This window comes from Glycine max, chromosome 16, assembly GCF_000004515.6.
Source record: "Glycine max cultivar Williams 82 chromosome 16, Glycine_max_v4.0, whole genome shotgun sequence".
In the NCBI taxonomy this organism is placed as follows: Eukaryota; Viridiplantae; Streptophyta; class Magnoliopsida; order Fabales; family Fabaceae; genus Glycine; species Glycine max.
The window spans coordinates 32,602,041-32,629,858 of NC_038252.2; the positions used below are offsets into that span (position 1 = coordinate 32,602,041).

The following is a 27,818-nucleotide window of genomic DNA, read 5'->3' on the forward strand; positions in this document are numbered from 1 at the left end:
TTTTCATCGAGATTATTACATAAATTATGTATTCTAATAAAAAAAATGTGTTTTAATCTTTAACGTTAAAGTTGTTCATTAAATGATGATGTGGTAAACGAAAGTTTGAAATAAGCTTAATATTATCTAAATATCAAATAAAATGAACTAGTAATATATCAAAGAACATGTATTAAAAAAATCATAATTTTATAAGAATTGAAAGTAGAGGAAAACAAATGACGGAGAAATGAAGGAAAAGTAGACATAGAGATCAAGTTAGAGAGAATCCAGGTTAATGAATCAAGTAACACGTCAAATGTTTGGTTTAAAAAACTTAAAGATATAAAAAAATACATATTTTAAAAGAACTTTAAAAACATTGAAGCCTTTAATTGGTTGCTACTGACTAAGCTACGTTTAAATATACGTTTCTTCATTAATATCATGTGATGTGAGTAATCAACGAGAAATTTGTGTAATCAAAACTTAAGTGTGCCTATGGTGGCCTTATCTCGTACTAGGGTAATTAACAAGTTCAAAGATTGAAGTTAATTACCTCGTTTTAGAAACAATAGGAGCAATTCTTGATTGCATGTGAATAAAAAAAATAAAAAACAATAGAACCTCCGTCCACATCTTGCAAAGAAAGAATCTCTAGGCAAGACTACATAAAATACAAGGACACTTTATTTATCTAATGTCCTTTTTTTCATTTTTTCATTGGAAGTCGAAGTGTCTGTGGAGAGGAAGATAAGATGAAAATCTCAAGGTCAAAGAGAAGAAATAATGAAACATGTTCTCAATCCATGAATATTCAGTAGATATAAAATTGATTAAATAATTAAAAAAAAAGAAAAAAAAAAGGTCATAGGTTTAATCTCTCCTACCAACAAAAAATTAACAAACTGACTGATTAGCAAATTGACAATTAACATTTACCGATAAAAAAATCCATGAACATTCGTGAAATATAAGGTTGATTAAGTGATAAAAAAAAGAACAAAAAGAAAAAATCGCAGGTTTGATCCTCCTATCGATCAAAAAACTAACCATTAACATTTAGAGATAAAAAAATTCCATGAGCATGCAAGGTAGAAGAAAGAAATGGGAGAAAAGGAGGAAGAGAGAAACATGTAGCTGCAACAAAGTACAGATAGGAATAAATACGCCAAAAACAAAAATGTAGAATTTTTACTTAGTTGGACAAGAAAATTGAAATGGATTGAGAATACTACAGAAAGGCATACTTAGCCTGAATTATAGAACATATACAACAATCATTATAAAAACCATAAGGCAATCCCTCAACTCTGAAGAAGGTAGTAACTTCCCTCCCCACTTTTCTATTCTTCAAGACTACATCCATCTGCAATAATAAAGCTTGCCCCACAACATTATGTTAGAAACCTAAACATCTCTAGTAGAGGCAATGGAGATGAGAAGATAAATGATTCAAAGAGAAAAAAGTAGAGCAGGTTTTATCAGTAAATTAGCAAACAAAGAGACCATTACAATGACAATGAAGGTGACATTATCTGCATAAAAATTATCCTTCCCAAATTCAGAATTCCTTGTCCCTAATAAGATTATCAAGTAACAACCATAAAACTGTTTCCCTTCAGCCCTTATCAAAGTCTGCTCATATATTCTGCAACTGGGAAAAGGAGATGCGAACAACTGATCCAGAAAGTGGACTTGCATGCTTGCACACAAGGGCTTCAGTAGCCTGCTCCTCAGTCTCAAACTGAACAAGTGCCTGTTTTTTTCCATTCATCTCAAAGACCTTGCTGTTGACAATGGTTCCATGCTCCTCCAAAAGGCTTACAACCTCCTCTTCAGTTATGTCTTGCGGGAGGGTGGACAAGTGGACCATTTTTGTCGGTGAGCAGCAGTACCGATAGTTCTTGGCAGCATTACGATTGAATCGATTGAGATTTGAATTGACATACTCATGTGTATCAGCACCTTGGGTTATGTTCGCATGCTTCGAATAGTTGACCTCCAATCGCTTTCCAAACAACATGGCTCCCTATATTTCAAATTGACAAGGTTTTAGTGACCAGTTCAAAACAAGAGCAGAAAAAAATACATAATGATTAATCTGCATGCCACAATGAAAATATATGTAGGATAAATATATCAAATAAGCACAAATAATGCTTTGTAGATGACTAAAGGATCCATCATGAATTCAGTCTAATGTACACGTCAATCCAATTGGCTATCAAACCAGCCTGAATGAAACAATTATCTATTTTCTATTTTCTCATGGAGCAGCACAACCATAAAAAATACATTTTAACTGATTCAAATTTTGCATTAAATGATATCAGCTCATTATGATATTACAACCATAATCTTTATCAATGACATGCTTCTTGCTATCAGCTCAAAAATTAAGGATCATTTCCAATCATTTGAATGAATCAACATTGCATACCAAACAAAACCAGTAGAATCAATAATGAAGAAAAAAGAATGAGCTAACATTTAACAGTACAATGTCTTTATAATAAACAGATCAAAAATATCATCTCATTATAATAGATCTTTCAATTTCAGTCTTGTTACATAAAACATACAAAAGCATCAAGAAAATAAAACCACTACTAAATTAAAAATTAAAAATATATATATAGATGAAAGTTGGGTGAAGTTTTCATGGGCTAGTGGAAAAAGTATCAGGACATATGGTGATGAATTCCATTTTACTTTGGGTTGTGAATGACCCTACTAAATTAAAAATTAAAAAATATATATAAAGATGAAAGTTAGGTGAAATTTTCATGGGCTAGTGGAAAAGTATCAGAACATATGGTGATGAATTCCATTTTACTTTGGGTTGTGAATGACCAATTGTGAATACTTGGAGGAAGATAAACTTCGGAAGTACATTTATCATTAACAGAAGAATAAATGTTAAGATAAATATTCAGGTAAAACCAAAAATGGTTGTTGAATGTTGAGCTGACAATGGAAGCATTGTCAGGCAAGAGGGAAGGGGAGCCACAACCAGAGAAGGGGCAGTGAACAAAGGGAAACAGAGAATTTTTTCCACAACAGAAATGACATAATTTATATACTATTAGGATAGACAAAGAACAGGATTTCAAAGGTAATGAAAAGAGAGAATATACAAAGAGTTATATGAACTCGAGTCAGTAGAAAGAACACATCTTCTCAAGCTGAATGATACCAGTCTAATGCATTTAGTACTCATGTCATGGGCATTAGTGTCTAGGATGTTGAACTTAATTTATATTAGCCTAGTAATGGTCTCCACAATCCAAATCCAAGAGACTAGATATATTGGTCATATGCAGAACCTATGTACCACAATTCTACTAAATAATAAATATTTTCATTTAGAATTTCTCTCTAAAAGTACCCATCTCTCTAATTCTCTCTCCACATTCTCTAAATTCAACATAAGGGAAAGATAGAAAAAGACAGCTAACAGTAGCACAATGGAAGTATAGTTGATAGATGAAATGTGTTCTAGCAACATAACCTAGTACTGCTATTTATACTAACATCTAGGTCAAGTACTAGTAGTACTTGAACAAAGCTCACTAGCAATAAGAAAAGACTAATAACCATAATATCTTCTTACAAAAATAGTAAAACCAACAATTATCTCCAGCCACAATTATAACAAACAACAATATAACCTTTCACATTAGTAAAGATATCACAAGATCTAGTATAAGGAGCACAAGAAACAAACCTTCAGAAAATGTACTGCCAATTCAGCTTGGAAACCATCTCCCATTTGGATAAGTGCATGATCTGGCTTATTTCGGAGAAGTTTAATTCTGACAATGTTCCCATAAATGGAGAACAAGTTGAACAGTTTATCCTCATCTATTCTCTGGAAAAAGAAAAAAGAAAAAAGAAAAAAAAAACTCAAGCCAAATATATTTAAAAAAATGGAGAGAACTTTCAGAAAAAAGGCAGAAATATCCAGGCAGTGTACTTACATCAGGATTGAGATTTGCAACAAGAACTGTACACCTTTCATTTGTTCCAGTTATGCCAGGAGGCAAACCTCCCCCAAAGGCAGCTGCAATTGCCGCAGCATTGGCCATCTAAAATTCAAAACAAATTAAAACACAGGATTGATTTAGCATATTTTTGAGTTCGGTATGGCTTATATAATAAAAAACTATTGAGAAAGCTTAAAATAAAAACTGATTTTTTTTACAAACAATTAAGATAAGCCAAACATGCATTAAATATAAATGAAAAGAAAAATTCATTTACATCAATGTCTACAGTCAACTTATAAACCAAAAATTCATAGCAATGGGGTTTTTTTTAACACAAGTCACAGCATTACGTTAATAATATAATGATTGTCCTTTACCACTAAATGGAATCCCAAACTGTAAACAAAAGAGAAAGCCCAACAAATTCCTTTTTTCAATGAAACTCCATTTTGGAAAAAAAATTAAAAAATATAAAGTCCCGTCATGAAATTATTTTGCTAAAGATCAGCAAACTCAAATTCCCCCATTTGGTTGGGTACAATCATGGAAACCCAAGTATTCAGATTTAAAAAAATATATAAAAATGAAAATGAAGAGAAATCAACTATTAATTGACTAGACATTTATAGTGCTACTTTTCATAAGAAGCAAATTGATAATAAGTTAATAATTTCATCAAATATTCAACTGTGTATCAATAATTGCAAAAGAGGCTTCAACTTGGCTTGAAAAACACCCACCTGAGAGAACCCACCTGTAAAAAGAAAATAACAAATATTAGTTATACACAAAAAACAATAAGATAAACAAAGCAAATAAACCAAAGAAAATTAAAATTTTTAGCACCTGCCCTGGCTCCTGAATACATGCCTGCTGCATCACCATATCCAGGCTATTTCATAGGAGACGAAGGATGAAGTGAATTAGAAACAACTTGACAAAGGTCAACCAGAAGATTTGATTCATAAATACACAAAGAAAATAATCATAAAGAACATACTTGTGAAGATCGACCTTTCTGCTCTGTAGGCAGATTAGGGTTTGTGAAGTCCCTGTGGGATATGAGTAAACTCAGTAATAATGATTACAATGTTATAAAAGAGATTAAGTTAAAAAATGAATAAATAAATAAAGAAAGAACCAACTGAGTCACCTTGAACGATCATTATTGTAGTTCACTTGTAGTTCATCAAGGCTGCAATAAACATGAATTAATGTCCAACGATAAATAGATAAAAGGCAAAGACAGATAGATGGGGATAAAAGATTTATCAACAGCATACAAGAATAACATAAGTCTCTTAACCCAGAAACCAATAGAGGATGAAATATCAGAGATAAATTTAACCTACTTTGAGAACTGAATGTCCAGCTGACAACAACCATCATAAATATTGCGTCCCTAGAAATTGCCCGAAGTACAATCATCATATCAGAAAAATAATAATAGAATTAACAAACCAAGTAATGCCACAAGCTCCATGTAAACGTAAAACAACCTGAAGAGTACTTCTGGCAGTAACAGCACTTTGACGGGATTGATACTGGATTAGAGCTTGAAAGCCTACACAGTTTTTAAACGGGATGAAACAAGTAATAGAACACATCCACACCAATCAAATATAAAGATAGTCTTCCATAAAAAACCAGAAACATAATTTTGTTAATATCAAAGAACTCATTTTCCTATTTATCTACAAAAAAAAGGATTTATATATTTCAAAATAAATTATTATACATGAACCAAATATATCCTCAATTCACCCCATTATGGCCCCCTAAAACAAAAAAAAATCTTAATAGGAAAAGAAAGAGAGAGGAAGAAATCTGAGAGAATCTGACCAGCTGACTTCTGAAATGTTACAATCTTTTCCACAAATCCATGGGGAGAAAACACTTGATGTAGCACATCCGCTGTTATAGGATACAGCATGTGATGAACTGTAACTAAGAGAATTCGATTTGGCTGTGCATCCAGAGAGTTGCCGACAGCAGACAGCATAGAGAAAGAGAAGAGAGAGAGAGAAAGGAGAATAAATAGAGAAGTCCGTGATAAAGAGAAAGAAAACTACAGAACAGAAGAATTTAACACTAAACTTATTGCAATGGAAGTCTAAGAACAATGTAAATTTATAGGGGAGAAAACATGGCATAAAAAATAAAGAATACAGATGTTTAAAGAAAAAGGGATGGACAATTTTCTGTTTTTACCACAAAAAACAAGTTGAGGCATATATTTTTCCATTTAAATAAAAAAAAAACACAAAATACCAACCTCGTCTTCTCGTGCTTGATTTTGATCCATTGTAGTTAGTTCCTGATGTGAGGAAAACTGGACATAAACATTTCTCCCCCTAGAATGAAACAACAAAATAAGATAACTATGTGAAGAATAATGATTTCTTAACATTAAGAGGAACTAATATCCCTTTACAAATCTCTAAACATCCAAGATTAAGTTATCAAAACACTGCCTTTGGTCCTAAATATAAGAAACAAATACCTAATTCATCAAGACCAATAAAAATAATTAAACTAGCTAGTTTTAATTAATAATATCAAAAATTTAAATTTTATTCCAAATGTACTCAGAAGCAAATGGTTTGAGTAGTGGTTATATTTAATTACATTACTTGTAAAGTTGTAATTTAAGGGATGATTTTTCAATCAACGTGTGACTTATTGCTAATAACCCAATGAATGCATCCACTTTGGTGGGAAATGAGTCAATGCCTCATTAATAGACTTCATAATAAAAGGAAATTACCAATTAATACATTTGAAAATAGTTGTCAATAGCAGCAGTGTTGCACCAGAGCGGTGCTGAGCGGCACTGGACCACCACAAGGAGGCCGTAGCGTCTTAGTTTACAGTGTGGCAGTGGCAGCTGCTATCCCAAAGTGGCAGAGTTGGTGAAATCATGTTGGAGCATACTATGTTGAAATATTTTTCGAAATATCTGTCAAAGTTCTTTTCAGATCCGTCGAAATGGTTTTCAGATCCACGGAAAAATATTTAGATCCCAAAAATGCCCTTATTAAGTAGTAAGTAATAATTAGTGGGGATACTTTTGGAAATTTTCATGTATCAGCTTTCAAGAAAGAAAAAAAAAACTTCAACCATTCATTCTTCTCCTCTAAAGCACACGAGCAACCTGTCCAAGCTCTCTTCTTATTCTCCAGCAACCCATTCTGTTTTCCGGCAGCCACCCTCTCTTTTCCAACGTTTCCTCTTTCTCTTTCACCCATTATAAATTTTCTTTTTTTCTTTTTTTCCTTACTACCCAGCAGCAGCTACTTGTATGTTTTGTTTTGTTTAAGTAGTAGTACTATGAGTTTTTATTTTAGTTATGAATAGTTTATCAATTTTGACTATTCTATAGCATGGGTGTGTGTGTGAAAAATATTAGAATAGCAGTCGTCCCACTATCCACCGTCTCACTATCCCAATTCCAGAGTCGGCCCCGTGCCGCTATCCAGGATTGACAACTATGCATTTGAAAGTGGGCTATGTTTCTTATAATTAGGCCTAGAGGTAGTAGTATTCAAAGCAATCACAAAAATTTTAAAAGAGAAAGTAAAAAATCTATTTATACCTTATGCTTGGCTGGACATTTGCATAAAATTGTAAAGCATTAACTGCAGAAGGAATATCTTGCATTTGAAGAAGAGCCTGCAAGAGCAATAGATTATACAAATAAAAGAAAATATTTAGTAATAAGTCAGCCTTGAATTCTAAGAATCTAAGGAAAACAGAAAATAATTTGCAAGCATGAAGAAAACCTGATTTTTGGCACGCAACATCACAAGCTTTGTTATTACTCCAAAAGGCTGAAATAGTTGAAGCAAATCATTCTGCAACCAGATGAGTTATAATTTATAAATCACTGAAGAAATTTGAAAACTCAAAGCTGAAAGTGGGGAAAGAATTGTTAATTCAGCTCATCTTCGAAATTTAGCCTGTGTCATCTTTAAGTGGACACCTGATATATTAAGAGGGAATCACTGAAGCTCCTTTAACATCATCAAATTTATAAGAACATACAAAGTTATATTTTTTAGAGCTCTGGACTGTCCATGAATGTTTTATGCTTTAATAGTTTTTCTTTAATTTTTTTTAAGAAAACTGCCCATCCTATATCTTCTTTACTCTGTCCTTCATAAATTCTATCTTATGAGAGATGATTTGAAGAACTTCAAATAACTGACAACAGCAAATGCAAATTGATTCCTCCCATATAATCAAAATGATTTGTTTGCACATCAGCAGACATACATTCCATTCCAACTGTCTCCCCCACTCCAGGAAATTCAAGTAAACAGAAAAACAACATAGCAGTATTGATTGTATGCATTCAATTACTCTATGCCTCATGGAATATGTGACTATAACTCGAAATAAGCAATTTTAGAAAATGTTACTAAACACTTTCCTTGTCATAAATACAGTAAACAAACACCCTTGTATTTTACTCCAGACTGGCATTATGGATTTATGGTGTTTATTGTTGTAAATCCTTCTTTCATTTTATCGCCTATTCTCAAACCAACTTGTTTTCTTTTTCCTTGACCTGACATCCAAAGCCCTCTCACAAGGTTACTGTTTCATTTGGACTGCAGTACAGAACAGATCAGTGCCAGTAGACTCCAATCCTATAGAATACACTTCATATCAGAACATTATTTACACAATTTCTGAAACCATTGTGCATTTGCTTTTATATTTCCCTACTGATAGGTGTGTCTGGAATATTTAGATGATACTAAGCTTATCATCAGAATTTAAAGAAATTTGTAGATTTGTTTCAGGGGTATTGGTTGTCATAATTTTTTAAAGCATCTTGGAAAAAATATCTTAAAGAGGTTCATGTCTTTGTCATTGCTATGGAATAGGCTTGTGAGGTGCTTAACCAACTCCTATCTTCAGGAGTTTACTTCCTTCTTTCGGGAGGGGTGTTATATTGCACTGATTTCATTTGTCTCGTGATTTCTATGTCTGTATATTCTGTACTCTTTCAACTTTTACACTCCCTCTTAAACAAACTTCTTCCATTTGACAGGACAGAAATCAGAGTGGCCCAAAAGAATCTCTGAAAGACAGAAGAAATATAGAGGGAAGAAGCAACTCACATTCAACCTAAAATAGTTTTTGAAACAAACCATGCAAAGCTTTAACAATTAAGTATATGTGGTTGGCAGAATTTTCTTTACTGACATGATCTTGCAGCTTCCTTTTATAAACATAGCCATTGAAGTTGAATAGAACAAGCAATTTTTTAGTTAATACTGTCCAACTTTGTATTATATACTCAACATCAAGGAATGGCTTTACTTTTACATCTAGAGATCCAAAGTAGAGCTAACAAAAACTGTTACAATCAATAACAGAACCAATAAGAGAAATAGAAAGCGTAGAATTGATTACAAGGGCTAAAAATGTCACTTTCTTTCCCAGACGAGTAAATACTACAGAAATAACCATTCTGGCCATGACAGAGCTAAAGCTAGTGCAACTGAGCAATGGTAAAACCATGACACGATCATATAACAAAAACAAGTATCAAGTACAAACATGGAGCAAAAAAAAGAGTAAGAAAGAGAGAAATAGTTTACTTCAGATATCTCATGCCCCACATTTCGAACGTGAATGACCTTGGAAGGTTCAGCCATTGCAAATTACCTAAACAAAACACAAACAACAAAAAGTTTTTAAAAAAAATAATAATAAACAATATCTTTGCATCTCTAGCTGTTTTGTTTTCATTACAATTCAAGCATGCAAGAAAACTCTCACTCAGAAACTCTCAACAATACTCTCACAGCAAATCAAGATTCAAATGGATAAATTTTGGGGGTTTCTGAAACCAAGTGCAAATCGCGTAAAAAATCAAACTTTATATCCTACTCAATCGAACTCGCGAAAAACTCAGATACCCAATTGAGGAGCTGAATCTACGAGTGAGTAGAACAAAAAGTGGTAAACAAAAGAAATGCCACGCGGCAAAAGGGCATCTCCGAATCACAAAAAAGAGCACAAAAAGTTCATCGAAATCGCGTCACGTTGGCACACGCTGCAAATCGTACAGAATGAGAAGATAACAGTCAGAAGCAGATACAGAGAAAGAAAGAGAACTTGCCTCGAAAGAGTGAGAGAGAGAGAAAACGAAGTTAACTAGAGAAGGTGCTAATGGTGTCGTGGATTTCTTGCCCTATGTATATTAATATTTTGATATCTGGACTGCATAAGAAAACTAGTGAATTATCAATTTATTTCTTAAAATTATAACGTTGCTTAAATTAATTACTAAAACTAATAAAATAGTAAAATTATGTTTGAAATTCTAAATTATCAATTAATTTAGTCTCGAAATTTGTAATAAATGGTCAATAAAATATTTAATTCTACATTATCAATTAATTTAGTCTCGAAATTTGTAATAAATGGTCAATAAAATATTTAATGAGTGAATCATAAGTTTATTTCTTGACAAATTATTGGGTAAATTCATCTCTAAAATTAATAAAATAACAAAATAATCTCGAGAATTTACATTGTCAATTAATTTAATCATTAAAATTCTAATGAATGGTTAAATTAGTCCCTACAATAAATGAAATAGAAAATAATTCCTAAATTAATTTATAGTAATATTTTAATTTATCAATTGCATAAGAAAATATTTATTGAGTCAATTATCAGTTTATTTCCTGAAATTATAATGTCAGTCAAATTGGTAGTCAAAATTAATAAAATGACAAAATAATTCTTAAAAGTATACATATGGTTATTTTAATCCTAGATCGGTAACTTTTTAACCGTCAAACAATTATTTGTTGAGTGAATCATCAATTTATTTCTTTAAATTATAATGGCCAACCAAATTGATCTCTAAAATTAATAAAATGGTAAAATAACTTTTTATTATTTAATTAATTTCTTTAAATTGTAATGAATGGTCAAATTGACCCCTAAAATAAATAAAATGGCAAAATAATTCCTAAAATTATTAATCAGTTTAGTGTCTAAAATTGTAATGATTGATGAAATTGATTCCTAAAATTAAAAAATCTTATAATTTTTTTTGGCGAATTTTGTCGATGAAATTGTATAGTTTTTTAAAGTTTTTCCTAAAGGTATTATCATTAATTGTCTTTTGATGTGGCACTTCGTTTCTTATATGGCAACTTAGACCTCCAACTTCTTTCTTCGCAATCACCAAAGCTACTAAAACATTTTACTTTTTCAGTTTATATATTAAAATATACATATATATATATATATATATATATATATATATATATATATATATTATATATATATATATATATATATATATATATATATATATATTAATGCATTGTTGATTGTGCTCTTGGTTCTCCAAAGGGTGTTAATAATATTAAAGTTAAGTTGATAAATTTATTTATTAAATAAATTTATTTCTAAATAACTATCTTACTAACAAGAGGGTGAAATTTATATATAATAAACAATGTTATGTGGTTAGATAAATAAAATTATATAGAAATATTTAATAAATAAAGTTATCATTTTAACGTATAATATTTTTCATATAAATATAAACATATACTTAGGAGATAAAATTACAATTAACAAACACAATAATGGTATTACAGTGGGTAAAATATTCTTAATTTGAACTATATTTTTCAATGTTTATTGGGTATAATTTGATAGCATGATGCATGGAAATGTTTTCAAGTGGTTGAGTTTGTGCACAACATTTGTATGAGACATAATAGCTAAGCTACTAAAATATTTTTTTTATTTTTGGTCCTAAACGTGTTGATTATTATGAATATTGATATTTTGCTTGATGGAATCCATTGTTATGGCCATAACTTTCTGAAATTAGTTTCTAATCCAACTAGAATTCTATTTTTCTTAAATTTGTGTGAATCATGGCAATTTTTATATTGTATCACATTCCTTAGAGAGACAACATTGAGGTTCATGCTTTATGGAATGGATATGTCTCCGTGTAATGTGTTAAATATCCTGCATTGCATGTTGTTGTGTAGTAAATTTAAGGATGAACTTGACAAACTTGGAAAGATGTTAGTTGATTTAAAAGTGAGCCATTTACAATTTTTTTTTAAGAAATGACTGTGAAATGGTTCCAACAGCAACAAAATTTAGTTCTCTGGTCTTGAGATCCTAAATTAGACTCTAATAACTGTTTTTTAATAAATTATATATGCATAAAACTAAGGTGTTGTGTTTATATGTTGATAGGTCTCCCCGTAAATGACTAACCTATATTTGATTTTTCTTATTTGCTAAATTTTTCACACCAATACTGTCTAAGATTTTGCTAATTTTAAACCTATTTCAGTTTTTGCAAAAAGTTAGACATGTTAAGGTTTTAATAAAGTTTGGTAAAAATGGAAAATACCTTCGTCATAAATTGAACTTTATTTTCACTTAAAATGGTTACTAGAAAAAAATATTTGAATATTTTTATTAATTTCCAAAAAAAAATGTTACAAGTTAGTGTCAAGTTTTTACTATGGTAAATTTTTCATATTGATTGTGTATATATTAAACTACTACGTTTTAGAAGTATAATAATAATTATTTTATGATTTGATAAGTAAAATTTAACTACAAATATGACTAAGAAGATTTATTGAAATTTCATGGAATGTTTAATATATTCTCTAATTATGAAGTGAAATATCTTTTCAATTATTAATCAAAACATAAGTAGTATTAATATGGTTTAATTTCATCTCTATTTTTATAAGTATATGGTCTTGAAGTAATTAGGAGCTTTAATACATGAAACTGGTTTCTTTTAGAAAATTGACTGTGAAAATAGGATAATAAGGTACATTATATGAGACATTGTTATAAAGTAACAATATAGAATGCATCGTACCATTGATTAATGAAGAAAAAAGAGATATAATTCTCTTATGCATCTTATGTATAAATTCTCTTATGGAGTGTATCACCATTCATGACACATGTCTACCTAAAGTTTGCAGAGGATGGCGACTTTGTTGAGACGTGCACCTTGTGTGCATGAGGAGCACTTTGTGTGCGCAATGAACATTGTGTGCATGAGAAGCACTTTACATGCATGAAAAACACTTAGTGTGTAACATGGTGTAAAGATGAATATAATAAAAAGGGAAATTTGAATTGTGATTTTAATAATTTTTTTTTTTAATTCAACAAAGTTTTTTGTCTGATAAGGAATCTTTGTAAAACATATAACAAATGTTATGAAAAACATACTCAAAGGATAGAAAATAAATATGTAAAGTACAATATATTTTCAAAAATCTAAAAACCAATTTAGACCTTGTGTCAATAGAAAACAAAAAGAAAATAAGAGAATATCCAACAAAAAGAGTTGTATAAATTTGTCTTTTTCACTTAAACTACGTCCAATTATGGAAAAAACATAAAATTTCATTAACTCTTCACGAGTTACAAGTATTGTCATTATCACTTTTAATTGATCTACAAATCAAGCTCTACTCTACCCAAGCTTGATTAACACTCATATATTTTTTGTTCTATCAAGTCATTGTTGGCTCTAAACAAGTCAGAATAGATTTGTGGTTGAAGTTTGTTCAAAAACTAAATCTAGAATCATCTTACACATTGATGATTTTGTTTTGTCTTTTTCTTTAAGTGTATTCAAAGTGTTTTGAGAACATTTTCTAACTTTACAATATATAGAAAGCTTTTTGCATAAAAAATAATGAATTTTTTTCTTGCAAGATTATTGTTTTTGAGTATTCAAAGTTTATGATTTATATAGGCCCTACCTTTAATATCCATTGTATCACAACATGTAGATATTTTTACTTTATCTTTGTCTAATGAGAATGATTATCTGTGGAGCATTTAATGCAAATATTAAATGCATGTCCTTTTCTATGTGGAAAGTCATTTCTTCAATGTTAATGTTTACGTGTATGAGAACTACAACATGTAGTCATTTCTTTGTGCATAGTATAACTCTTTTTTATGGCGATTGGAAAATTTTAGATATTAACTTTATTTGTTTTTTATAGGACTGAACATATCTTAGAATAATATTTCTACAAAGAAAATTTCAGACATAAAATATTAAATGAGGTCTTAAATGTCATCTTAAATATCGTATCAGATAATGACTTTATTTGTTTATCATCTGATGTCTCAAATTATATTTTTTTAAAAACTTGTTTTAATAACACGTCAAATATAAAAAAATAGATACGTAACACATAATTTTTAATTTTTATATTTTTTTACATATAATCAAAATAATTAAGAATTTTTATTCGTATTTAACACGTAAATGTCTTTGGACTCAAGACATGGTGTTTCAATGTATTAATATTTGTATCACGTAATACCAAATCAATTATTAAAATATTATGTAGTGTTGTGATCTATGTAACTTTGATATTAGAGATATGAAATAGGTGTCACATACTTTTCTAACCCTTAAAATGATTGTGTGGTGACGTGATATATACACACATGTCGAAGCGTGATAAATTCAAATGTGCAAAATTGAAGTATTATATAATTAAAATATGCATGTTGAGTTATTTGACTAAGTTGTAATATCATTTGATGATGTAGTAGATCTATTTTAACCTTTAGAAAAACCTTATGAACTTATAACTGTGAAATAGAGTTTAGTTTAACATTGCAATTTGTTTACATTAATATTGTGAGTGTGAGTGATGCGTAGCGGAGCTCCTTTTGGTGTTAGAAGACCCTATGCATTTGGGAGCACATCAAAGATAGATTGTTGATCCCTTTCCTGGGAGCACAAAAAAACAACGTCCATATGTACCAAGCAAGTCCTTCTGCTTTTAATATCATCTGTACATTTTAATCGTATATCAATAGCATAATATAATTTAAGAGAGGTATTATATTAGTATATATATAAGGGACATAACAGGTGAGATGAATGTTTTATTATGAGAGATGAGAAGATTAAATAATTATCCTTAGATCAAAATAAAAAGTTCAAATTTAATTGTTAATATTAAATGTACAGTAGTTTTAATTGTTAATATTAAATACGCATGAAAGGGTTAATATTAATTGCAGGTGCATTTAATTATTGTTATTTAATTCTCTCATTTCGTAATAAAACATTCCTCTCAATTTATTGTCTTTTATATATATATATATACCAAATTTCAACCATTCATTGTAATATAATCCAATTGTTCTTATTCCTTCATTAAAAATCTCACGTGAGGATATCGCCTCTCATGTGATAACCTTTCCCAAGAAGAGTTTTTGTGGAATACACGAACATTGACGCAACACTTGTTGGCACTGCCGCTCCGCACCACCAAGGATGACCCCCAAACAAAATCAATGTCATATATGGAAAAACACCAATACAATCTTATAGTTTCAAGAGTAATAAAGCAAAGAAAAAACAATTCCAATCCCCGATGAAAGTTAAGCTTTGTATCATTGTTCAGTGTTCATTATGCCTAAATTGAATGATAAGAAAACTATTAATATGCACAAGAAGATAATTAATTTGAACGACCCCGTGATTTATAAGCCATTATTATCACTAATAGAAGCCTCCTTTTCTTTATATTAGCCATCTTTTTTCTTTTAAGGGACTGCTTTTTTAATTGGTTCACGTTCATGTAAGTCTAAAAATTGACTTGGACCTTATTATCCAATCGAGAACCGGAAGATTAACTAAGTTTAGTCAAATAGGTTGGATTTGATTTGCTATGCTTTTGAACCACTTTGACCTTGTATTAGTCGACCGAATTTGGGGTTAATGTGACCAAGATCCGTAAAAAATAAAAATACAACCAAACACACCCTAAAAAACCTATCCTAAAAAAATAGGCTTAAAAAAAAACATATTTAAGCTTTTCCAAATACTGATGCCATGGTTTCCTTCTCCTTGAACCCTCACGAAACCCTCACCCGCGCGCCTCTCCTTCCCGCAGCCTCCATTACCGGCGCATCCTGCGTCTCCGGCGCCATTGAAACCCTAATAATCTGCTAAAGCATCAAACTCAGTCGTCGTTGCTGTCGAACTCGAACCAGTGAGACTCGCACGAGCGAACACCAGGCAAGTCTTTTTGAATCTTCTTCGGAGAAATATACCAAAAGGAACAATTTTGAAATTTTTCTTTAAGAGTTACTCACTACTACCTATTCGTCAGAGAAACAAATTTTAGAATAATTAGTATTTTGATTTTGTTGAACCGAGTGGCAGTGCTTGCTTAGTTGGGTTGGGGGCTTGCATTGCTTGCTATCTATTCTGACCCTCCCTCCATGAACACATTTAAACATTGGGTTGGTTGTACCTGTGACATTTGTGGTAAGCATTTGTGTTCATCACTATTATGAGGGAGCTTTTACAAATTTTCTTTAGTGTGAGGATTTTAAATGTCGTGTTGCGGTTTCATTGCTGTTGTTGATATCGTGGACAAATGCGGCCGATAGGGTCCCCATTGCGGTTGTGGACAGTTATAAAACCCTGATATTGCGGCCCAAATCATGGTCGTGGACTGTTTTTAAAACCTTGAGTGTGGGAGAGGTTTTGTGCCAATGTGTCCTATGTCTGTGTATCATGGGTCCTGGGTTTGTGCTAATGTGACCCCATTTCACTGCTTTGTTTTGTTTCAGTGCTGCAAAGAAGTGAGAAGCAACACCCACTAGAGAAAAAAAGGAAAAACCCTAATTGTAAAATGGAGGCTGAGACAGAGACTATGGTGGAGAAGAGGGAGATAATCAACAATGTGATGTGCCTTTTGACAGACCCAGATGGAACTCCTTTTGGTGCTCCTATGTACCTACCTCAGAATGCTGGTCCTCAACACCTCAACCAGATTGTTAATAAGCTTCTAAACAATGTAACTAAACCCCCTTACTCCTATTCCCAAATTTTATTTTACATTTTTTTTGGTTATTATTATTATTATAACATTGAGTGATTATCTATGCTCTCATTTTAGGAGGAGAAATTGCCGTATGCTTTCTATATATCAAATGAGGAGCTCCTTGTGCCACTTGAAACATACTTGCAGAAAAACAAAGGCTAGTCATGTTTAGTTACAACAAACTAGTCTATTTTTCTTAATTCATTGAGCCGAAGAAAATATACACTTATATTGATGTTTTTCTTTTCCTTTGCAATGTTACTTTAACATTATTTCAGTCTCGGTGGAGAAGGCATTGCCTATAGTTTGTCAACCTCAAGCTATTTTCCGGATCCGTCCTGTGAATCGCTGTACGGCTACTATTTCTGGTAAGACATGATGAATTGTGTTTTTCCATTCATATAGTGGCACAATGGTGTATGTAGAATTTTTATCCCCAAAAAATATTATGCATGCTAAATCATGAAAAACAGTCATGTGGTTTGGCTGCTGAAGATTTAGCATGAATTTGTGTTATTGTCATATTCTCTGGAATTCATGTTGGGATTGCTTGTATTCTGTAGGTCATGCTGAAGCTGTACTAAGTGTTGCCTTCAGTCCTGATGGGCAACAACTGGCAAGTGGTTCTGGTGATACCACTGTTCGATTTTGGGACTTGACCACTCAGACACCATTGTACACTTGCACAGGTTTGACATTTAAAGATAATAAGTTACTCTGTTATCTGCTAATTAAATCAAGAAAAACTCAATTGATGTTTTGTTATCCTTCTCTTAGTATAAGAATAAAAATGATCAATTTAACTCATGCAAAACAAAGTCAGAATTGTTGGAAGTTGGTAATGCTCATGTTTGTGTTGCTAGAAAAAAAAATTCTCAAAGTTAGAATTGTTGGAAGTTGGTAATGCTCATGTTTGCGTTGCTAGAAAAAAAATAATTCTCGATAGTTTGTGTAATCTGTTAATACCCAGTACTATGCTACAAGGGAGGGGATGAGAATCAACATGTGGGTAAGGAGAAAAAATGGGAAATAAAGGGAATGTTCATGCTATTAAATCTTGGGCATAATCAAATGCTGAGATGGCAAGGAATAGTGGGAGGTGGGATAAGAGGGATATATAGGGAAGGTGAAGGCAGGAAATTATAGCATAAGAATTTTAGAGTCATATATAGCATTATAGCTGTTTACATTTTATGCAGGTCACAAGAACTGGGTCCTTTGTATTGCATGGTCACCAGATGGAAAGTATCTTGTAAGTGGGAGCAAGACTGGAGAACTTATTTGTTGGGACCCCCAAACTGGAAAGTCATTAGGCAATCCACTAATTGTAAGATCTTCAACCTTGAATACCAATTTCTATTAAAAAGCTTGTTTTGTTTTTTCCTCTTAATTTTACATATCATGCCAAACTTCCAAGTTCAAACATTCAAAGATTCGAACAAAGATTTATAGAAACTTGAAGCTCTGAACACTGAATAGTCAAATGTGGTTATGAAGATTGAAAGCAGTAGTGGGCACTGGGCAATGTAGCAGGGGCAGCACTTATTTAGATATAAGAATTACACGACTCTGCTTAATACTGATTGAACTTCTCTCCTCTTCCCTACTCCACTCCCAAAATAAATAAAGCACATCAAACTTTATTTTTGATATGTTTTAGAGGGCGAGCCCTGGTGCAGCGGTAAAGTTGTGCCTTGGTGACTTGTTGGTCATGGGTTCGAATCCGGAAACAGCCTTTTTGCATATGCAAGGGTAAGGCTGCGTACAACATCCCTCCCCCATACCTTCGCATAGCGAAGAGCCTCTGGGCAATGGGGTACGAAGTTATTTATTTATTTTTTGGGTACATAGTGGAACTATTATTTTGGTTTGTTGAGTATTTACTTTGACAACTGATGCTAATTGAAGAGTTTTGGGTCATTATAATGTTTCTTGGATAACAAAATTCAAAGTATACTAAATGCAGGGCCACAAGAAATGGATTACTGGTATCTCTTGGGAACCTGTCCACCTGAATGCTCCATGCCGTCGCTTTGTAAGTGCCAGCAAAGATGGGGATGCTCGTATATGGGATGTTTCTTTAAAGAAATGTGTTATGTGTCTCAGTGGCCACACACTTGCAATAACATGTGTAAAATGGGGTGGAGATGGCGTGATTTATACTGGGTATTCTCTCCCTCTGTCCTTCCAGTTTCTGTGAAGTTCAGCCTGAGTTTTTATTTGTAGTAATTCTTATTGTTATATTGCATATTCCTGCATATTCCTGCATACCCCTGTTGGAAATAGAAACTCATTTAGGTTAAATTCTCATTTTATGATTTTAACTCGTGTTTTTATCCAAGAGATCTTATTTTCAGTCCTTTAACTCAACTGATCCTAATGTTGATTGATGATATGAACAGGGGTTTTCCCCTCTTTTTAATTAAATTAGTGTCTTAATTATCACTCTGCAATTCTTTTTACTGCTTGGAGCTTAATTATGTTGTTTTATACAGCTCACAGGATTGTACAATCAAAGTCTGGGAAACCACACAAGGGAAGCTAATCCGAGAACTGAAGGTGAGCGTCATCCCTTTGCAGTTTAACTTCTTATCTGCATTTTTTTTAATCATGGTTTTTGTTATGCATAACTCCTGTTTCTCATCTGGTGTCAACTTTTTCTTCATTTGAGTTATTTGATAATATCTTTAGTGTCACTTTTATGCATACCAGATATAGCTACTAATTGGTATTTTACTATTTATGGTGAAGCAAGAATTTTTTGCTGTCACATTTGCTTCCTAGGAAAGTGAAAAATTGCTTTTGAAAGCGTGCAACAGGGTTCCTAACGGTTTTCTGAACATACATTTAGTGTTTTATTTTGATTCATTATTCATTGTTAGTGTAAAATTTTTATTCAATGTGTGGATACATCTTTTAAAAGTTTGATTCTCCAGGTATGGTGACCAAACTTCTGTTTATCCATTGTTAGAATGTTAGTGTAAAATTTTTATTCAATGTGTGGATACATCTTTTAAAAGTTTGATTCTCCAGGTATGGTGACCAAACTTCTGTTTATCCATGTTGCATGAGACTTTTTTCTTTTAATTTTATTTCAATTAATGTTTTTTTGTGGAATTCCTTCTTTTCTTTTCCTGAAATTTTAATAAGAAATTATGTTGGACTTGTTATGTGTGAATTTTTTTTTTATCCATGTATCCTCCATTCTCCTTGTAATATTTTCTGAGTCTACTCTACATGAATTTCTTTGTTTATGAAAAAAAGAAAGTCTATCATGAAATAACAAAATAACAATTCTGGTATAGATGGATATGACGATGAGTTTTTTGTTCTTATTTATGCATCAGATACATGCCTTGTATTTTCCATCTAAAACTCCTGATATTCAACTCCTATCTTGTTTTAGTGATGTCACTATACTGTCTTTACTTTCTAATAACTTTTTTTTTTTATTTTTTATTTTGGTGTTAATTCTAGGGACATGGGCATTGGGTTAACTCTTTAGCATTGAGCACCGAGTATGTTCTTCGCACTGGAGCTTTTGATCATACTGGAAAAAAGTATTCATCTCCAGAGGAAATGAAGAAGGTAAATGTTATTTTGTTTAATGGTATTGTTTTCCCTTTTAACAATAGTTATTAGTTACTAGACCTGGCTTGCCTTGGCTGGTCAGATCAGATTGATAAGCCCAATCTCAGACTTCGCAGGTCTGTTGAATTGGATTACAATTCATGCAACCATGTCAAACCCTGTGGTTTGGACTGGGAGGGTTGCATTAGTTCTACATGCAACTATTGTATTGAATCAATAAAATTAAGAATTTTAATAACTATTTTAATGCTATTTAAGTTTGTAATTTTGTATACTTTAAAGTTTGAACTCTTGTTCTGCTTTATACTTTCCATAAAGTGATTTGCATGGTTCTTAACTTAGAAGGACACATTTTGTTCTTTTATATTACATTTTTCTTATGTTAATTAATATTTTGGACCTTTGGGGTAAGCTGATTTATCTCTCGATTCATTTCTCCTTTTAGTTATGTAGTTTGCATTCATAATTATTATTAGAGTAGTTTCAATCCATTTTTTTTCAGGTTTTAACTTTTCCAAGTTCCTTCCTCTCGGAACTTCTTCCATCTCTGTTTTATTAATACCAGATTGTGCTGCTGATGAATGTAGGTTGCTCTTGAAAGGTATCAATTAATGAGAGGCAATGCCCCTGAAAGGCTGGTCTCTGGATCTGATGATTTCACTATGTTCCTTTGGGAACCTTTCATCAACAAGCACCCCAAAACTCGCATGACCGGCCATCAGCAGGTACAACTTTTTTCCCTTTATTTTTCTTCACATTTAAAGTAGTTAAATTGTTAATGAGAATAAGCCAAAATGATCTTGAAAGTGCAATGGAAGTTCTGTTTGTTTCAGTGTTATCGAGCACAGCTAAATAGGCTTAGAAAGATTATTCTCTGATATAGGACCATTTCTTGGTACTCAAAAAATGGGAAAAAAAATTCTAATAAATGTATCGATCCTGCTGCTTGCTCAATCCAAATTTTAATAAATATTTTTGCTGATGCCCATTTCTTAGTATTCATTGCTGGTTGAAATTTGTTTTATTGTTAGATCTTATCACAAAATTAAGTTATGACTTTTTTTGTATGCACATTCCATCTTTTAGGCTTAATGATTAAGTTAAACTTGGTTTGCTGACAGCTTGTGAACCATGTCTATTTTTCACCTGATGGGCAATGGGTGGCAAGTGCATCCTTTGATAAATCTGTGAAGTTATGGAATGGCACCACAGGGAAATTTGTTGCTGCCTTCCGTGGTCATGTTGGGCCTGTTTACCAGATCAGGTACCACATAAGTGATTCTATCTTAATTAAAACTTGAAGCTAAAGATATTTCATTTATAACTGTAATCAAATGTGTATTGGGATTTACTGTACAGCTGGTCTGCAGACAGTAGACTTCTTTTAAGTGGCAGCAAAGATTCAACACTTAAGGTAAGCATAATTTTCCTTTTCTCTCAAGAAGGGATATGTATCGAAAACATTTTTAGTTTGGTTTATACACCTGAATACATCAATTTTCATTTGCTAAACTTGAACTGAGCTTTCATTATGTTTGGTTTTCAAGGTTTGGGATATTCGGACTCGTAAGTTGAAGCAAGATCTTCCAGGCCATTCTGATGAAGTATGCCTATTCACATGACAACTTGAGTGTTTTTTTTTTTCCTTTCAAATATTCTTCCGTTCTAGTCCCTGACCTAAGTCTATTTTCTTGCTGTAAAGGTTTTTTCGGTCGATTGGAGTCCAGATGGAGAGAAGGTAGCCTCTGGTGGTAAGGATAAAGTGTTGAAGTTGTGGATGGGCTAGGCTAATTTTTGGATGAATATTGGGAATCCAACGAAGTACAATCTCAATGGAGTTTTGCGGATGCATGGATTTCATGGAAATCAATGGTTGGTATTATGTGGATGCAAGGTCTTTAAATTATATAGACAGCATAGAAGATATGTTTATGACTTATCAGAAATATTACTCTCATAGCAATTGAGAATATAGGCACTGGAAGAAGTTGCTCAAAGCGAGTCTCAGAACAGTGGTTGAAATGTTTGGAGGCCTATCACATGCTTGCAAGATGTTTTCTTGTCTGCTTTGAAGTCTTTCTTGGTCTTCTCTTCCATTAATAGTTGTAGGTGGTATTGTTTTTCGGTGACAACAATGACTATAATGGGTTGAACTGTCATAGGGTTCATTGGTATGAACTCAGAAATTTTTGGGCAGTTTGACACACGATGATTTTTTGTTGGCCTTGCCACTTTAGTAGTAGTGTTTGAATGGAGTATTTTAATTTGAGATGTAAGAAAATTAAGCTGTGTCCTTTTCATTTTATAAAATTGTGTTTGGATTGTTGAAAACTTAAAAAATAAGTGTGAAAAAGCTTGGAAATCAAGATCTCAAGTAATGATCACCTCGAAGTGAGCAAGGGCTATGGACGTTCCTCATGGAGCCAAGGCACACCTGTTCTTTCACCAAATCGTAGATGAATGGTCAGTGGAGCATCTTCATAGATTCAAACTCGCCAAAGTTGAGACTACACTAGATGAAAGAGAGTAAACACTTGCTTTTTTTTTTTGAAAATAGAAAATAGATAATTAAAACAAACAAATTTTCTAAATCTTTGAAAATTTGAAAAAAGAAAATAGGAAACAAAAACAGGAAATGTTTCCTTTCCTTTAAAACCCCACTTTCAAAAATTGTATATTAAAATAGGAGGAAATAAGTAGAAAATTTACTAGATTCTCAAGTTGGTTGGATGGACAGAAAAAGATTGTGACAAATATTTATTTATTTTGTTGTTGAAACTTGAGAGTAATGTATGTGTGAATATTTAAAAAGAATTACAACTTTCAAGAAATCTCTCTTCATTTTGTAAAAAAATAAATAGAAATCTTTCTTTATTGGTTTCACTTTTCTGTCAAACTATAATAGCATAAGTGAACTAACTGCTATCTGGACCAATTTCTAACTTCGTAATCAATTTCCACTATCTGAAATACAACTACTGCTACAAGTAAATCCTCAATCTCATCTCCTAAACTCTAACCCCACTCTATAAACATGTATTTCATATTATTGTTGGTGCACACATTTAGTATTTGCGTGCCGTTGAGTTTGGGAAATCTATATGTCACGGAACATCTCAGTGGGTTGCTTGATCACACTATCACTTCCATATTCTAACTATTTCGGGTCTTCTGCACAGGTTTTTGCTCGCTTGCAATTTAGACAATGTCCTTTGCAAGTTCTAAAGCTGGCAGCACAAAATGACTAACTATTTGTATCTTATGTTATTAATTTGCTAAATACATTCAGTGATTATTAATTAAATTGGCGAATAAAGTGAATAAACGATACAAACTTGAAGAATGACCAATCAAAACGTTCCAAAAAGATATATAAGGCACACATCCAATATATATTTCATTAAATAACAACATGAAATTCACACTCAAGTCATAGTTTCTCATCGTTTCAGGTTTTTTTTTTTTCCCTCACTTTCCGGGGACAAAGTTTGTGGCATAGGCCCAAGCATTGTTGTTCACTGGGTCAGCAAGGTGATCAGCAAGGTTTTCTAAGGGTCCCTTTCCTGTCACAATTGCCTGAACAAAGAATCCAAACATGGAGAACATGGCCAACCTACCATTCTTGAGCTCCTTCACCTTCAGCTCAGCAAAAGCCTCTGGGTCATCAGCAAGACCCAATGGGTCAAAGCTGCCACCTGGATAGATTGGATCAGTCACCTCACCAAGAGGCCCACCAGCAATACGGTAACCCTCAACTGCACCCATCAAGATAACTTGGGTGGCCCAGATGGCAAGAATGCTTTGTGCATGGATCAGGCTTGGGTTGCCCAAGTAGTCAAGCCCGCCCTCACTGAATATCTGAGACCCGGCCTTGAACCACACGGCCTCACCAAACTTGACTCCGTTGCGGGACAAGAGTTCAGGGAAAACACAGCCCAAGGCTCCCAACATGGCCCATCTGGAGTGGATGACTTCCAGTTCACGGTTTTTGGCAAAGGTCTCTGGGTCAGCAGAAAGCCCAGCAGTGTCCCAACCATAGTCACCTGGGAATTCACCAGTGAGGTAGGATGGGGGCTCACCAGAGAATGGGCCCAAGTACTTGACACGATCTGGGCCGTACCATGGGCTTCCTGAGGTAACAGTCTTGGAGGCTGTTTTTCTCATGCTAACCCTTCCAACACCAAGCTGAGGGGTGGAGGGGGCAAGCTTGATAGCTTGGCCAGCCAATGATGATGAAGAGAGAGCCATTGTTGAAGCAGCCATTGTAGTGTTGTATATTGTAAAACAATGAAATGCTTTGTAACTGAAAAGTGCAGAGAATGGTTAGCAATGTTGCTTGTAGTTGGGGTAATAGACGAGCACTATATATAGCTTTCAAATAGAAAATGGGTTCTTATCTTAATATCTTATGAGATCTATATTTTTATTCCTATTGGTTTGGATTTAGAGCATTGTTTATGTCCACATGCTTCTTAGTACTTTTCGATATCTTTTGGATTGGTTGTTTTGCTTCTCTTACCAGCATGGATCAGATATCTACAAACATATCATTAAATGCCTCTTAGACAATGCCATGTAGGATTTCTGGATATGTTGTATGAAATAAATTAATAGATGTATAAAGTGGGGGACACCTTGGGAAAATTGAGTTTTACCGAAGAGGGACCATAGTACATTACTGCATTGGTCCTATTGGTAGTTGACATAAATTGGTAAGCATCTCAAATGACAGTTTCATATCCACATTTTTTAGGCCTTTCTATATAAACTAAAAGAAAACAAAAGAAAATTGTTTTAATTAAGAGTTCTATTGATGGTTTAATACATGCGCAATCTATAGCCTTAATTCATGGCCTGTTTGAAATTCCAGAGGAGGTGATGTTGTTGTTATTAATAATTTCTGTCTATGTGTTTTAGATTTACTTTTTAGAAGCATAAGAAATGGGAATATAATATCTCTGTCGCATGTAGTGAATAAAAATATCTGTAGTCTATGGTATCTTAAAATCAATGGTACCTTGATAACAATGCAAAGTAGACACACACTTACAGTATCGGCATTCATTCAATTTCTGTATCTAAATGATTTTTTTTTTACTATTTACATACACTTTCAAAAATTGCTCTATGTACCCTTTAAAAATACAGAAAGTAGAAACCTTTTGTTTGTACCGTGTCTGTATCTAAATGAAAGCAGAAACATTGCTCTGTTTACACTTTCAAACAATATTTTTGGACGGCCAAAATATTATTTAATATCTAGTGAGAGAGATAAAAGAAAAAAAAATATATGTATAATAAGTGATATGATGTAATAGAAAAAAAATAAAAGATAAAGAAATAAAAAGATGTTGAATAGGTATTTGAAAGATTGGAGTATTCAAGAAACCACTACTCTTAGACTTTTTATTGTTTGTGAAAACTGAAAAGCACTTGCTATAAGTACTTATCACGTGATTTGCGGAGCATGGACTCCATAGGCAACCATAATTTTAAAACCTTACTTATCATTAAAGCATATACTTGTTGGATACATATTCAAGTTTCTATACCTATATTTAAGTAAATACTAAAAGTGCTGCATTTTGGTCAATCAGCCAAAGAAATGCCTTGGAAGGTTTTTTCATTGGTGAAATAAAGGGACAAAACACTCCAAGGAAGCACTAAAATTTGTTAATACTGCAATGTAAAGCATCTAAGACACCCAAATGCCAAATGGAACAAAGCTGAAGATGATGAAATGAAAGCTTTAACACGAAACTCCACAATTGTGATGGCTTGTGACTTTTGAGTGGAGCATTCGTCTTGTGGATATCCTTTGCAGTTTGAATAGTCTCACGAAGAGTAAATTGAAAAGAAAAACATAAACGTCATTTTGGTGAAAAAAAAGAGAAAAATATAAATATAGAAGTGATGTTTATTTTTTTTAAAGCCAAATAAAATTTTATTGCATTATAAAAACAAAAGGTGTGTGAAGCAGGATAAAACCGAAAGGTTTACAAACTTCTATGCTGCAGGATATTAATTACCTGCACCTGTGTTAACAAAATAAATAGCCCTCCACCCTACTACTACTATATGTCATTTGACCACACAAAACTATTTACATCCCACACAATACACACTGTCAATTATCATGAAACCAACCAGCAAAAAACTAAAGAGCTAGACTTGCGTGCCTATCCTTGCTTAACCCAATTCACCATTTTAAAAATACACCAGCACGCCTATTGTGTGACAAAGTTGGTTATTTCCTGTAGTACTGTGGTACAGCACAGAAATTCTGCTACAGACACAAAAATTCTACTTGTTGGTTATTTCTCATTCAACACAACAATGTCATTCTCATTCTCAAGAAGGTTAAGCTCTTCTCTCTCTTTTCATTCCCAACTTTCCTCCTTTTCTTCCAAACCCCACTTTCCCTCTTTGCTTTCACTCTCAGCCTCCATCCATGGATAATGTTGTTGATGATGCTGTTTCCAGTTCAATGACATGCTCCTTGTGCGTCATACCCTGCCCATCTTCCAATTTAACAAGATTTTAGGACCCCTTGTGAAGATGAAGCCCATTTCCCTTTCTAAACAAATGGAAGTCAAAGGAATTGAGCCAGATCTTGTTACTTTAAACATCCTCCTCAATTGTTTCTCCCACTTGGAACAAATGGCCTTTTCTTTTTCTGTATTGGACAAAATTCTAAAATTAAGTGATCAACCGATACCATAACCTTGAATACACTCATGAAAGGTCTGTGTCTCAAGGGTGAGGTCAAGAAATAACTGAACTTTTTATGACTACCTCAGCTGCTTGACCTCTCGGGTGCATCTCCTTCTCCATAAGATCTAAAGCATAAGTAAGTCTCCCTGATTTACACAAATCATCAATAAGAGAATTATACGTCACTGCATTAGGAACCATATTTTTATGCAGCATTTCTCTTAGGAGATTCATGGCCTCATCCACCCTTTTACTCTTAAATAATCCATGAATCATTATACTGTAGCTGTAAACATCAGGATTTACTCCTGTTTAGACCATAGCGTTGAATATCTGTTTTGCATTCTGCACTTCACCAACTAAACAATACCACTCCATTAAATCAAGATAGTATAGGTATAAACATTCGGGTTGATGTTCTTAAATATCATTTCATTTAATAAACCAAACTTCCATTAACTGACCCGCAAGACAAAAGTCACACTTTAGAGTATTGTAAGTGATAAAATTATTGATATTTTATTCAAAATAATCTTACGATAATAAATAATTAAAATTATAAAAATTTTGTATCTCATTATCATAATCTTTATCTGTATAATGATAACAAATTGTTAATTTAAAAATTAAGAAA

General features: G+C 32.7%; 3 protein-coding genes across 4 annotated transcripts; 1 reads left to right on the forward strand and 2 right to left on the reverse strand.

Moving 5' to 3' along the window:
* Positions 1-1,211: 1,211 nt before the first annotated feature.
* LOC100798234 (polypyrimidine tract-binding protein homolog 3) lies at positions 1,212-10,198 on the reverse strand. 2 transcript variants are annotated; one of them, XM_006599422.4, is made up of 15 exons: positions 10,108-10,198; positions 9,584-9,650; positions 7,754-7,825; positions 7,567-7,643; positions 6,247-6,325; positions 5,814-5,937; positions 5,471-5,535; positions 5,324-5,373; positions 5,125-5,166; positions 4,972-5,023; positions 4,818-4,863; positions 4,712-4,725; positions 3,963-4,070; positions 3,710-3,853; positions 1,212-2,011 (listed from the first exon to the last, which is right to left on the reverse strand). In XM_006599422.4, the coding sequence occupies exons 2-15, from the start codon at positions 9,638-9,640 to the stop codon at positions 1,622-1,624; spliced, it is 1,320 nt and encodes a 439-aa protein (XP_006599485.1). In that variant the 5' UTR covers positions 9,641-9,650; positions 10,108-10,198; the 3' UTR covers positions 1,212-1,621. The 2 variants fall into 2 exon arrangements, with proteins under 2 accessions (XP_006599485.1, XP_014624503.1); XM_014769017.3 differs by having other exon boundaries at positions 5,814-5,967.
* Positions 10,199-15,828: 5,630 nt separating this feature from the next.
* Positions 15,829-22,746, forward strand: LOC100799283 (notchless protein homolog). The gene is made up of 14 exons (XM_003548055.5): positions 15,829-16,065; positions 16,626-16,852; positions 16,955-17,036; positions 17,158-17,247; positions 17,443-17,568; positions 18,079-18,206; positions 18,846-19,045; positions 19,375-19,438; positions 20,357-20,467; positions 21,058-21,195; positions 21,592-21,734; positions 21,830-21,884; positions 22,018-22,074; positions 22,173-22,746. Exons 2-14 carry the CDS (start codon positions 16,688-16,690, stop codon positions 22,254-22,256), a joined length of 1,443 nt encoding a protein of 480 aa, XP_003548103.1. The 5' UTR covers positions 15,829-16,065; positions 16,626-16,687; the 3' UTR covers positions 22,257-22,746.
* A 1,008-nt stretch (positions 22,747-23,754) lies between these two features.
* LOC100799813 (chlorophyll a-b binding protein of LHCII type 1) lies at positions 23,755-24,810 on the reverse strand. Its single transcript, NM_001317496.2, has one exon. The coding sequence runs from the start codon at positions 24,731-24,733 to the stop codon at positions 23,939-23,941; it is 795 nt and encodes a 264-aa protein (NP_001304425.2). The 5' UTR covers positions 24,734-24,810; the 3' UTR covers positions 23,755-23,938.
* Positions 24,811-27,818: the final 3,008 nt, after the last annotated feature.

Bases quoted from the DNA above. Each gene is read 5' to 3' on its own strand.
- LOC100798234 (XM_014769017.3), bottom strand. From the start codon at position 9,640: ATGGCTGAACCTTCCAAGGTCATTCACGTTCGAAATGTGGGGCATGAG. The intron at 5,536-5,813 runs GTCAGATTCTCT...AAAACTGTGTAG, and splicing joins AACATTTCAGAAGTCAGCTG to GCTTTCAAGCTCTAATCCAG. The intron at 5,374-5,470 runs GTTGTTTTACGT...GGCAATTTCTAG, and splicing joins CTGCCAGAAGTACTCTTCAG to GGACGCAATATTTATGATGG.
- LOC100799283 (XM_003548055.5), top strand. From the start codon at position 16,688: ATGGAGGCTGAGACAGAGACTATGGTGGAGAAGAGGGAGATAATCAAC. The intron at 19,439-20,356 runs GTGAGCGTCATC...TGTTAATTCTAG, and splicing joins AGCTAATCCGAGAACTGAAG to GGACATGGGCATTGGGTTAA. The intron at 21,735-21,829 runs GTACCACATAAG...TTTACTGTACAG, and splicing joins GGGCCTGTTTACCAGATCAG to CTGGTCTGCAGACAGTAGAC.
- LOC100799813 (NM_001317496.2), bottom strand. From the start codon at position 24,733: ATGGCTGCTTCAACAATGGCTCTCTCTTCATCATCATTGGCTGGCCAA.